The sequence below is a fragment of the Dipodomys merriami genome, unplaced genomic scaffold (genome assembly GCF_024711535.1).
Source record: "Dipodomys merriami isolate MVZ:Mamm:240054 unplaced genomic scaffold, mDipMer1.0.p SCAF_26, whole genome shotgun sequence".
Classification (NCBI taxonomy): domain Eukaryota; kingdom Metazoa; phylum Chordata; class Mammalia; order Rodentia; family Heteromyidae; genus Dipodomys; species Dipodomys merriami.
In genome coordinates, this window is record NW_027204048.1 from 18,072,238 (window position 1) to 18,083,996 (window position 11,759).

The 11,759-nt window shown below is 45.3% G+C and overlaps 1 protein-coding gene across 1 annotated transcript; it reads right to left on the bottom strand.

The window, feature by feature from the left end:
* Positions 1–1,396: 1,396 nt before the first annotated feature.
* Rfk (riboflavin kinase) lies at positions 1,397–11,235 on the bottom strand. The gene is made up of 4 exons (XM_070035772.1): positions 11,058–11,235; positions 9,922–10,073; positions 4,829–4,931; positions 1,397–3,726 (listed from the first exon to the last, which is right to left on the bottom strand). The coding sequence occupies exons 1-4, from the start codon at positions 11,137–11,139 to the stop codon at positions 3,596–3,598; spliced, it is 468 nt and encodes a 155-aa protein (XP_069891873.1). The 5' UTR covers positions 11,140–11,235; the 3' UTR covers positions 1,397–3,595.
* Positions 11,236–11,759: the final 524 nt, after the last annotated feature.

Sequence of the window (11,759 nt, forward strand, 5' to 3'; positions counted from 1 at the left end):
ATCCTCTTGCCAGATAAGGTAACAGACATGTGCCAACCCCCCTACCCCCCCACTCCCCCCTCAGGAGCACTGCCTTTTCTGAAACGTCAAAACCATAACTCAAAAGAAACCTACAAAAGTGCTGTAACAGAACAAGGCCGATGTTCAGAGTAGAGGCCAAGGGAAAAGTCTGGCTTTGAAATGTACTGGGAATCGCGGAATATTCATATCAGGATTTCTTGGCTTCGGGAGAGATTTGAGACATATTTGAAAAATGATTCATTTGGTAACATAGGCAATCTTTAATAAAGATAAAATACCTTTAGTAAATTTGTAAGCAAAATGACTCTCTGGGTAGTCCTATGAACTATTTTGAAGGTTCAGAATACCTACAGGGATTTGAGGATGAATCTGAAATTCCCATGAGTAACTTGGTTAGTAGCAGGAAGAGCTGGTGCTTATTAACCTGGATCCAAGCCACAGTGAGATCCAAAACCCCGCCTACGCTCTGGAAGTGGTCACTCTCTCAGGATATATATCCGTTTCCAGAAGCACTTGCGGCGCCACTATTCTGTGCATAAATCAGAATAGGTATAAAAACAGAATGTGTGGGGCTGGAAAGGTGGCTTAATGGCAGAGTGCTTGCCAGCACGTTCGATTCCTCCGCATCACACAAGCAGAAAAAGCCAGAAGTGGGTGCTGTGGCTCAAGTGGTAGAGCGCTAGCCTTGAGCTGAAGAGCTGAGGGACAGTGCCCAGGCCCAGAGTTCAAGTCCCACAACCAGCAAATAAAAAATAAAAACAATGTGAACGTCAAGGGGAGAGGAAGCGCAGGCTCATCCACCCAGGCAGGAGCGTGCATTTTCCTAGTAACAGAGCCTTCATGTGCAATATGCCTGCTGCAGAGTCCATACAATTAGGGCAGTTAAAAACCGGTGCGTGAATTTTCCAGAGTTTTGCTGACACCTCTCGGATCCGAAGCATGCTATGCAATTCCCCTGACTTCAGGTTAAGTCTTCTGAGCTAAAGATGAGTTCGAAGGTGAGACAGACGAGTGTGCTCCCCAGTACCGCCTGTGGGGTCAGCAGCAGTCATGAAGGCTCCAAAGCGGGAATTCTACAAGGGAGGTAAACTTAAATATCTTTTTCTGGCTCTTAAGTCCAAAACGTAACAGGAACTCTCAAGCTGGGGAAGTGAACTTTTGCATATTGATGCCCCATGAATGTTCTCCAAATGAACCTGAGGCACTGAGCTTTGGCTAGGGGCATAAAACCCAGCTCAGCAAGGCCAAGTCCTGGACAGCTACCATCTAAACACCAGCCATCCAGGACCCTCGACACATGTCAGGTAACAAGCAGTTAGCAAACCCAACTAAACAGATAAGGGAAAGATGCAAATAAGGAGACACAAAACGAAAACAACTTTATCACAACATTTATTTCAGGGCCTGAAAACATTCAGACTAGTCAGACTGGAACTCCTACAGATCGACACAATGTAAATCTCTTGAGAACATGGACAATTAAACACACTATGCGCTGTGCAAAAGCAATGGCTAAGAAAACGCAAGGTGGCAGGACAAAGGACATCCCCACAGTGTTAGCAAAGGCCACTCCGACGCAACGCACGACGCAACGCACACAAATGTGTGCTTACACTTCATAAAGCTTCTGGTGACGGAAGCCCGTTTTCCAGTAGGATTTCTAATGGTATGACGGGTTTAGGACTGGGGCTGGATGTAGCTCACAGATGATCTGCCTAGCATTCATAAGACCATTCCCTACACCGAAGATGGGGCAAAAGATACACATCTATCTATGTGTAAATGAGTGTACATATGTATGTATGTGTGTGTGTGTATGTGTGTGTGTGTATATATATATATATATTAAAGAAATAAAAAGGCCACAAACTGCATCATTTTCCCTAAATTCAAATTCCTCTTAAAAAAAAAGAATAAAATGTATGCATTCCTCAGTTACAGAAGATTTAATATACTTTCTACCTGCTTCCTATAATTGTAAGAGAGTGATCTAATTTCTATATACCTGAATCTCTCCTGTCACCTGCCTCCCCATCAACACATCTCCATGAAGGTGAAAAATGACCTGACCAGCAGAGCAATCTGCAATTTAATTCCCTAAATAGCCCAAACTTCCTATTTTTTCTACTCTAAATGAAAGGATTTGAGTGAACTTACAATCAGTAGGATAAAAAAACAAAAAGTAAAAATATGTCACTTTATCTGTAAGTGCTCTTCAGCCTCCCACTGAACCACAAGGAGCGGACACCACGCTAACAGCCTCATTGGCTCCAAACATATAATCACATTAAAAACAACCTTCCAACTATTTCATAGTTTAATTGGTTAATAAATAGTTTCCTCAGGGAGGAAAAAAACATTTTTTATTCTTTAACAAACTGGTACATACTCATCAATGCTATCTGTTACTTTAGATCAGAAAGTCATATAAAGATAAACTGATTTCTTTTTTCTAAAAATCCAATACAAATAGGCACTTAGCCACTGCTCATACTGACATGGGCCAGAATCAGGTGGACAGATCCAGTCTCTTAGGTGTACAGTTGCAGGGTGGTCTGAGTGGGAAAAACAAATGCTCATTTGCCCATGGGCTGTATGAGGCCCCACAGATCAACTGGTACATGTCAGGACAGACATGTATGCTTTGGCCTGTCTGCCTATATTAATAATTTTGTATGGCCTGGAATGTGATAAACATCCAAATAGCCCTTGGCCAGAAAAAGGTCCATCACCTCTAGAGAGAAAAAGAACCAAAGTTAAAAAAAAAAAAAAAAGTTAAAGGAGGACTAACTTCTTCAAAAGAAGAGAGCCCGGAGTATAGAAGACGGCGTGTGTAGCGCAGCACACTTGAGGTCCTGACTCAATCCCCAGAACCGAACAGCAAGAAAAGAAAGAAATATTATGTAACATCAAAGCAAGACCTGCAGAATCAAAACAACATTCATCTTAAGAGTCTTCCAAAACCCAGCAGGCAGAGGGAGACTAGGCCGCTTAGGGCTGAGGCAGGTCTCAGAGGTTCATACACAGCACAGTGAACCACCTCCTAAGGGAAGAGAGGAAAAACATGCACAGAATTCTTCATGACTGTCATAACCACGAACGCTCACAAATACCAAAAATACATTCTGGATGCTCCTCCTCCCTAGGCTTAAAGTAAATTATCAAGCTTCAATTTTCAAGTCTTCTGTGGAGCAGCACAGGCTACACAGGTACAGGTTGGCATCCTACGATGAGAACTGGAATTCTCACCTCAAATTAGCAACCTGTTTTGTTTACCCATATGTATATATGCTCTGTTTCCATCATAAGACACTTAGGATCCTTCTAGTGATTCATTTTAATCAACATTACATTTAAAAGTCTTGATTTTTTTTTTTTTGAGTACTGCAGTCTGGTGGGTTTCGACAGCACTGAAGCATACATTAACAGGGCAACTTCATGTAATGTCAGAACTCACTCATGGCCATAGGACAATGTCTGACTTTCAAACAAAACCAGGATTGGGCTGCATAGTTATGACCAGTGAAATACTAGAGAACAGAAGAAACAAAAAAAAGGTACTTTTTTCCTTTCATCAGTGACCATTCATAATCTTTCCTTTAGAGACCTGGAAAAAATTGTCATCTTTGAGTTTCAAGTGCTCTGGGGATTCCAGCAGCCGCTTGGCTTCTTCAATATCCCCTTGAATGGCTGCAATGAGAGAGTCTGCAAAGAGAACACACCGGTTAAGATAACAGGAAAACTGCTGCTATGTTTGCAGCGACTCCAGTCCTAACTCTGACGGTGGCTCATGCCCAGTGTTTGTTCTCTTTTTCCATACATAAGTAAAAGTCAATGGTACATAAAGGCTATCCCTTGAAATTTCATACAGAAAGCATAGGCACAAACATATACTGAAAATGCCCAACAGAAGAAGTTACTATCTCTTTTTTTGGATATTATAGTTGTAAAAGAAACATTTATTTTTGTTGGGAGTGGGGCTTAAGCTCAGGGCCTGGGTGCTGTCCCTGAGCTCTTTTGCTCAAGGCTGCTAGCACTATACCACTTTCAGCCACAGTGCCACTTCTGGTTTTCTGGCTGGCCTTGTACTGCTATCATCGGATCTCAGCCTTCTGAGTAGGCAGGATTACAGGAGTGAGCCACCAGCATCAGAAAGAAACTATAATTAAGTACTAACAGATACCATGATAACATCTGAAACTAATGTCCACTGTGACTGTCCCTTCCACTAGAGGCTTTCTGAAAAATCTCATTAACTTCCTGTTTAAGAAAGGCAGCCAGCCTGCTGGGATGGACTCTAGGCTCTAGAACTTACATGTAACTACTGCGCAGTTCCTACGTTGAAAACTGTTCAAAATCATGTTGATGACATTTGGAAGGGGAGCTGTGGGGAGGTAACGGGGTTATGAGGGCGGCTGGAGTAACAGGTTCTCAGGGAAGTAAGCCCTGTTACAAAAGTTAAGTCTTGCTAGCACTCTTGTTCAACAGCAAGAGCCTCTCACCAGCTGCATGCCAGCTGCCAGCACATGATCTTGGGATTCCAGGCTCCAGAACCAAGAGCTGGGTGAACATCTGTTCTTTATGAATTACCAGCCAGGTACTCAGTTATACAGAAACAAAACTACACTAAGAGTGGTTTGGGGAAAATTACTTGTGTGTGTCAATTTTCACCTCTATGAAGTGGGCAAAAGAATTCTTCAATAATAGTTGTAGAAAAAGAACTTAGTACCTGCTGCATATGAATTGCTCAAATATCGTGTCACACCCTCGCTATCAGAAGTAACAGAAGGTCAACCTGAGAACTCACCTAAAGAATCAAAGTTCTTTTCTGGTCTGAGGTAGCCAACAATGGCCACATTGAGGATTTCCCCATAGAAGTCTTCTTTGAAAGTATGCATGATATGGGTTTCCTAAAAATAAAATGTTGAGATGATGACCATGAGACCATAATAAATATAAATTTTAAAATACATCTTCAAGTTTATAGGGGATCAATTAAAATGAAAAAAAAAATCACTAAAATTTTAAAGACCAATTCTCCCATCATTTCTGTCCTAACCTTATATACAGCCCTAAGTGGGTTAGTGGATGGATTATATTAAAAACTCAGATATGGTTCACTGCTTAGTAACTTCTCCAGCTCAGATAAATCATCTAAGTTTCAACAGACTGCCTAAAAGAAGAAAGCTGAGATTAAAAGGCAAGCAGGGCTGGACTCCCAACGCTTCAGAGGCTGACCAAAGACAGAACAGAGTCAGCTAGACTAGGATGATGGGATCAGAAACAACAAAGTGTAAACATTTAGAAACATCTATCCTAAGGTTTATTTTGAAGCTCTTGACTTGAGAAAATCTAATCTATGTACCAATCTAGAAGGGTGCAGCGAAATCATTCAGAGTAATTACTAAAACAACAGAGATGACTTAAGTGAACTGTGTATACTTAAAATAGGAACCAGATCAAAAACAGGAAGGAAATAAATATGGGACTAAAATCATGGGAAGTTTTACCTTTTCTCTTAGAAAAATAAAATTGCCTTTCCTAACTTTCTATTTTTCTTGGTGGTTGTTGCCTTGTTCTGATTCCCACCTACCCCTTCAGTGCTGGGACCAATCCCAGGACTTCATAACGCACTCTAGCACTAAGCTACACAGCTAGACAGTCTCTCACTACCTGCTCAGGCTGGCCTAGAACTCAAGATCCCCTTGCCTTGCCTCTGGAGTGCTGAGAGCAGAGATGGGAGGCTGCTTGTGATCTTTTAAGATGGGGGTAATGGGTGGGACCCACTTTTCTATGTTCTCTATCTAGAGGGAAATCACTTTGCACACAGTCTCTAATATGCATATATCCTTAGAGAGGGACAGAAGTAACTTTTATCATTCCATATCTTCTGTCTACTCAATAAATGGGGAAAAGTGGATTGTCAGTTATGATAGAGGATGGGATGAGTAAAAAATTCCATCTTCCCGAAACAGATCTACTCTCTCTAAAACAAGTGAATGATTCAAAGTTAGCCAAACTCAAATCCTAGCTGGTAGAAACGGACAAGCTATTCTAAAACCGACATGAACGGCCAGAAGTACCCTCAAGAAACATCAAAAACCAAACTGGACATACTGGACATTGATGAAAGTGAACTATACAACTTGCAGATAGAGATGGGAGCAGGGAGAGAATGAGAGAACTGATGGCACTGTACGAAAGGAAATGTACTTAGTACCTGACTCATACAAATGTAACCAGTCTGTAGATCACCTCTATATAAACAACAAAATAAAATTTAAAAATCCAGGAGAGTTTACACAACAGATCTGAGGACCTGAGAGGGCACTATGGGAACTGACACCCTGACAGACAAGCGGAAAACATGCCTGTGAAAGCTCAGGTGACACTGCAGCGCTGGCAACAGCAAGCGCTGGGTCAACGCCAGATCCTTTCAGAAAAAAATTCACCTTGACTCCTATTGCATACTATACTCCAAAATCACTCTGGGTGGGCTGGGAAGGTGGCCCAGTGGTAGAATGACTCCCCAACATCTACGTGTGGGGTCCCTAGTGCTGCCATAAATGATCATTTAAGAAACACGTCAGCTTTTAACAGAAAAAGTATCTTCTTGACCTTCACTTAAGAAAGATTTCTTGGGCTGGGAAGGTGGCTCAGTGGTAGAGTGCTTGCCTCGCATGCATGAGGCCCTGGGTTCGATTCCTCAGCACCACAGAAGCAGAAAAAGCCGGAAGGGGCACTGTGGTTCCAGTGGTAGAGTGCTAGCCTTGAGCTGAAGAGCTGAGGGACAGCGCCCAGGCCCAGAGTTCAGGCCCCATGACCAGCAAAAAAAAAAGATTTCTTACTTTTTTCCCAATGCCAGGCTTGAACTCAGAGCCTCACACTCTTCCTTCCCTTTATTGTTCACACCTGGTGGCTGTGCCACTTGGCAACGCCTCCAGCCTGAGTTTTTGCTGGTTCACCAGAGGAGTCTCCAAGACTGTCTTATTTCTGCTGTCTTTGGACTTGAACCTTGGTATGTTGGCCTCTGAGTAGCTAGGAAAAAACAATCCTTACTGAAAAATGAGCTGGGTCATTATTGAAGTTAAGACTCAGGGACCTAGAGATGTACCTTAGTGGTAGAGCATTTATCTAGTATGATTAGGACCCTCGGTTCAATCCCAGCACTAGAGAGAAAAAAAAAAACAAAAAAGGAAAAGGAAAGCCACCAATGAGTTTTAAAAAATAAACCCACACTAGAAATTTAACTACATAGTCCCAACAAAAGAATTAAATTTAAGCTATGATAAGAACTTCAAGATCCTATCACAATGAAAATGTTTAATAAAGGCAAAAGACTTGAATGGGCACTTCAGTTATTCATTTCTGGCAAAAAGCCAAAGGGGTGGAGCTCTGAAATGTATGAACATCTTATCAGTGGGAGGTTCTCCTAATTTTCAAAGGATTTCTAGGGCATTTCTTAAATGGCTCAACAGGAATTCCTGTTTTCTGAATAGCTCAAGGGCTAGCCCCTCCTCCCTTTTCTGAAAATATTCAATTGTTGTAGGTCATTATGGCTTGGTTATTATTGCTTATATCAGCACTTAGTTCTGTGGTTTTCCAACTGTGACACACTTCTCTGTCTTATTAACTTTGCAAGGAAGTTAAAATTTAGATTGCTACAAATCTGTTTTTGTATTTCACTTGGGCTAACAAAAGATTAAGCCAAATCCAACAAATAAAATATTTAAGCTGTAGGGATCCTGCAGAAAAAGTGGAACACATACAAAGAAACCCTCTACCCTGAAGGTGATTTTACAAAGAGGCTCAGAGGGGGCGGGTAGCTCTATGGTACAGTGTTTAACATGCATTAGGGCCTGGGTAAAAAGCCACCGGGTTTGGAGGGAGCTTGAGAAAGAAATATACACACACCAAGTGGCATTATCCCTGTAATAAGCCGTTCTGTACTTTACAAAGCAATCAGTAAAGTGTAAATTAGTGTAAATAAATAAGCAATTATGAAAGTATTATTGTAACTGTGGGTTGTAACTGTTTTCTCATCTATGTGACTTTAAAATGCACCAAAAAACGTGTCTGTCACACAATCTATAGATGTTTTTTCTAATTTCTTATACTGCTGAAGTTAGCATGAACTCAAATTATACTTACAAAACTTTAGGATGTTAAAGGTAACAAGAAAATATACAAAACAGAATGAGAATAAAAATGTGTCACTATAAAAAAAAAATGTAGGGCTGGGGAGGTGGCTCAGTGGTAGAGCCCTTGCCTTGCATGCATGAGGCCCTGGGTTCGATTCCTCAGCACCCCATAAGCAAAAAGAAAAAAGCCGGAAGTGGCGCTGTGGCTCAAGTGGTAGAGTGCTAGCCTTGAGCTAAAAGAGCTGAGGAACAGCGACCAGGCCCAGAGTTCAGGCCCCACGACCGGACCCCCAAAAACAAAAAAAATGTAGGGCTGGGAAAGGGGCTCAGTGGTATAGTGCTTGCCTTGCATGCATGAGGCCCTGGGTTCAATCCCTCGGCACCACATAAGCAGAAAAAGCCAGACGTGGTACTACGGCTTAAGTGGTAGAGTGCTCACCTTGAACTGAAGAGCTCAGGGATGGCACCCAGGCTCAGGCCCAGAGTTCAGACCCCATGACCAACAAAATAAATAAATAAAATAAAATAAAAAATGTAAAAGTGAAACAAAAGAGCAGAGCACTGGTATCTCACCCTTGTAATGCTAGCTACTCTGGAGGCTGAGATCTGAAGATCGAATTTCAAAGCCCGCCCTGGTAGGAAAGTCTGTAGACTTTGATCTCCACTAAACTATCAAAAAAAAAAAAAAAAAAAAAGTAGAGCTGTGGCTCAAATGGTAAAGCACTAGCCTTGAGCAAAAGCTCAGGGATAGTACCCAGGCCCTGAGTTCAAGCCCCATGATCAAAATTTAACAATATTAACTTACAAAGGGAATGGCAAAAGAGGACAAACAGAGCTGAGCATGGTGGCTCACATCTATAATTCTAGCTGCTTAGGAAGCTGAAATTTAAGGACCCTGGTTGGAAGCCAACCCAGGCAAGAAAGTCCCTGAGATTTTTACCTCCAATTAACCACCCAAAAGCCAAAAGTGGAGGTGTGGTAGTAATAATAAGTGCTGGCCTTGAGCAAGGAAGTTCAGGGACAGTATCTACTAGTCCCTAGGTTCAAGCTCCAAGACCAGCACCAAAGGAAGGTAAATAGACAAAAAAAAAAGAAAAAATAGAAATCCCTCCTTGTCTGCAGTTAGTTTAAATATAAATGGATTAAATTCTCCTACTAGAAGGCAGAGATGATGGCTCACACTGGAAATCCTAGCTACTCAGGAGGCTGAGATCTGAGGATCATGGTTCAAAGCCAGCCCTGGCAGGATTGTCTATGAAACTCTTATCTCCAATTAACCACAAGCAAACTGAAAGTAGCACTGTGGATGAAGATGGTAGAGTACATAGCCTTGAGCAAAAGAGCCCAGGGACAGTACCCCAGGCTTGGGTGGGGAAGCAGAGTTGGGGAAAACAGAATTTTAAAAAACAGTAATCTAATTATATGCTGCCTATCAGACAACTCACTTCGGATGTAAAGACACCAACATGCTTAAAGTAAAAGGATGGAAAAAGAGACCCCAGTCAAATAGTAATGAAATGCTTCCCAACACCAGCCTGGACTCATTTCCTCCTGCCCCAGCCTCCTGAGTCCTGGACTACAGGTATGCAATATTGGTACAGAAATACTTCACTCTCACATTCTTCAAATATGCTGCCGAGAATTTGAGTATTTGAGCTATCTTGTACTTAGTACTGAAAAGTTCTATGTGCATTAAATGCAGCCCGTGACTCTAAATCATCAACCTGTGTGCAGTTAGTTAGCAAAACACAATTCTTACCATGGACTTTTTCAAATTCTTATAGTACGGGTTCCATCCAATGCTCACCACCATTTTGTGGACATCACCGCTTCCAACACTGGCCCAACCATAATAAATGCCAGTGGATACATCAGCAGGGAGATTGTCTACTACTTGCTCAGGAAAATTAGCTGCATAATAGAAACATTCAGGGTATTAAAAAGGTTTCATCATATTACATACTGATTTTTTTTAAAAATCACATGTAAAACCAGTCTGAATATTATACGCAAGCTGTCTAGAGCCTTAATCGTGATGACCAATCTCATACTGGCTAGTTCTACATTTCTTTCTCCTCGTGATATGGACAGGTAAGGAATAAGGTAGAAGGCATATAAGGTATATAAGTCTCTCAAACAAAAAGAACTGAAAAACACTCTTGGTGGAAGGATGCAGGAGGCCTGCTGGAGGTCACCAAGTCTGAGGTCCCAGCTAAGCCTGGCAGGCAGGTGGATGGTTTGACTCCAGGAGTTCAGACCCAGCCTGGGCGACCCGCAAGACCTTGTCTGTGATTATTTCAAAATTGAAAATAAGGGAGTGGGGCTGTGGCTCGGTGGCAGCGTGCTTGCCCAGCATGCATGAAGCCCTGGAATCGACTCCTCAGTACCACATACACGGAAAAAGCTGCAAATGGCGCTGTGGCTCAAGTCGAGCCTTGAGCAAAAGCAGCTCGGGGGCAGCGCCCGGGCCGCGAGTTCAAGCCCCAGGACTGGCAAAAAAAATAAATAAATAAAATGAATAAAAATATAAAAGAAAAGAAGAACATGTTTAGACTCGCTCTTTCCTAAGTAGGTGGTGCGCTCTACCTAGGACTCCAAACTCAAGGCCCAAGCTTAAAGGCTGGGTGAACAGGTCAAAGGGCAACCCGCTGTGCGTTTTCCTTTAAGGCCATCGTCCGCCCCAAACCTCGGGTCCCCAACACGCAGACAGGCCAAGACCTGGGAGAAGACCCGGGAGTCAGCCTTCGCCGAACTACCTGCCCCCGGGCCGCCTCCGGGACCCGGGGCCTTCCCGGGGTCAAGGGTCACGCCAGCCGCCGGGCCGGGCTGGGGGGGGGGCTCCCCGTGCCAGGCGCGGCCGCCGCCCAGGCCTCCCCCCGCCCGGCCCGCGCTCACCCGTGGGGATGCCGAGCTGCCGGGAGCCGCGGCCGAAGCCCCGCACCACCTGGCCGCGGCAGAAGTACGGCAGGCTCCTCATGACGCGCTCCGTGGGGGACGCGGGCGGGGACCCGGTCCGCGCGGCCGGCGGCGCCGCCGTGGGGGAGGCGCGGCCCGGGCCGGCGGGCCAGCCGGGGGGGCCGGGCGGGCGGAGGCCGGGGGCCGGGCGGAGGCCGGGGGCCGGGCGGAGGCCGGGCGGGCGGAGGCCGGGCGGGCGGAGGCCGGGCGGGCGGAGGCCGGGCGGGCGGAGGCCGGGCGGGCGGAGGCCGGGGGCCGGGCGGAGGGCTGGGCGGGCGGAGGCCGGGCGGGCGGAGGCCGGGCGGGCGGAGGCCGGGCGGGCCGACCCACGACTCGCCGCGGTGCCACCCGAGGAGAAGCCGCCAGACGCCCGCGCAGGTGCGGCTGCCGACCCGGAACTCAAGCGAGAGCCGAAGTAAGCGTGGATGTGGCCGGTGGAGGGGCTCGGAGCGGAGGCCCGACCGCCGGAGGCGCGACCGCGGGAGGCTGAGCAGGAGGCTCCGCAGCTAGCGGACGCGCGGCGGCGGCGACACTGAACTGGGGCTGCTCGCTCGGCTTCCGTAGTCCCGCCCCGTCGTGGCCACGCCCCCTGCCCTGCGGTCCCCGGCCTCCGTGGCCACGCCCCCTGTCCTGCGGCCCCGC

Coding starts and splice junctions, on each gene's coding strand:
- Rfk (XM_070035772.1), bottom strand. CDS start 11,139: ATGAGGAGCCTGCCGTACTTCTGCCGCGGCCAGGTGGTGCGGGGCTTC. Junction 4,932..9,921: donor AGAATTTGAAAAAGTCCATG/GTAAGAATTGTG, acceptor TTTTATTTTTAG/GAAACCCATATCATGCATAC. Junction 3,727..4,828: donor AAAGAACTTTGATTCTTTAG/GTGAGTTCTCAG, acceptor TTCTCTTTGCAG/ACTCTCTCATTGCAGCCATT.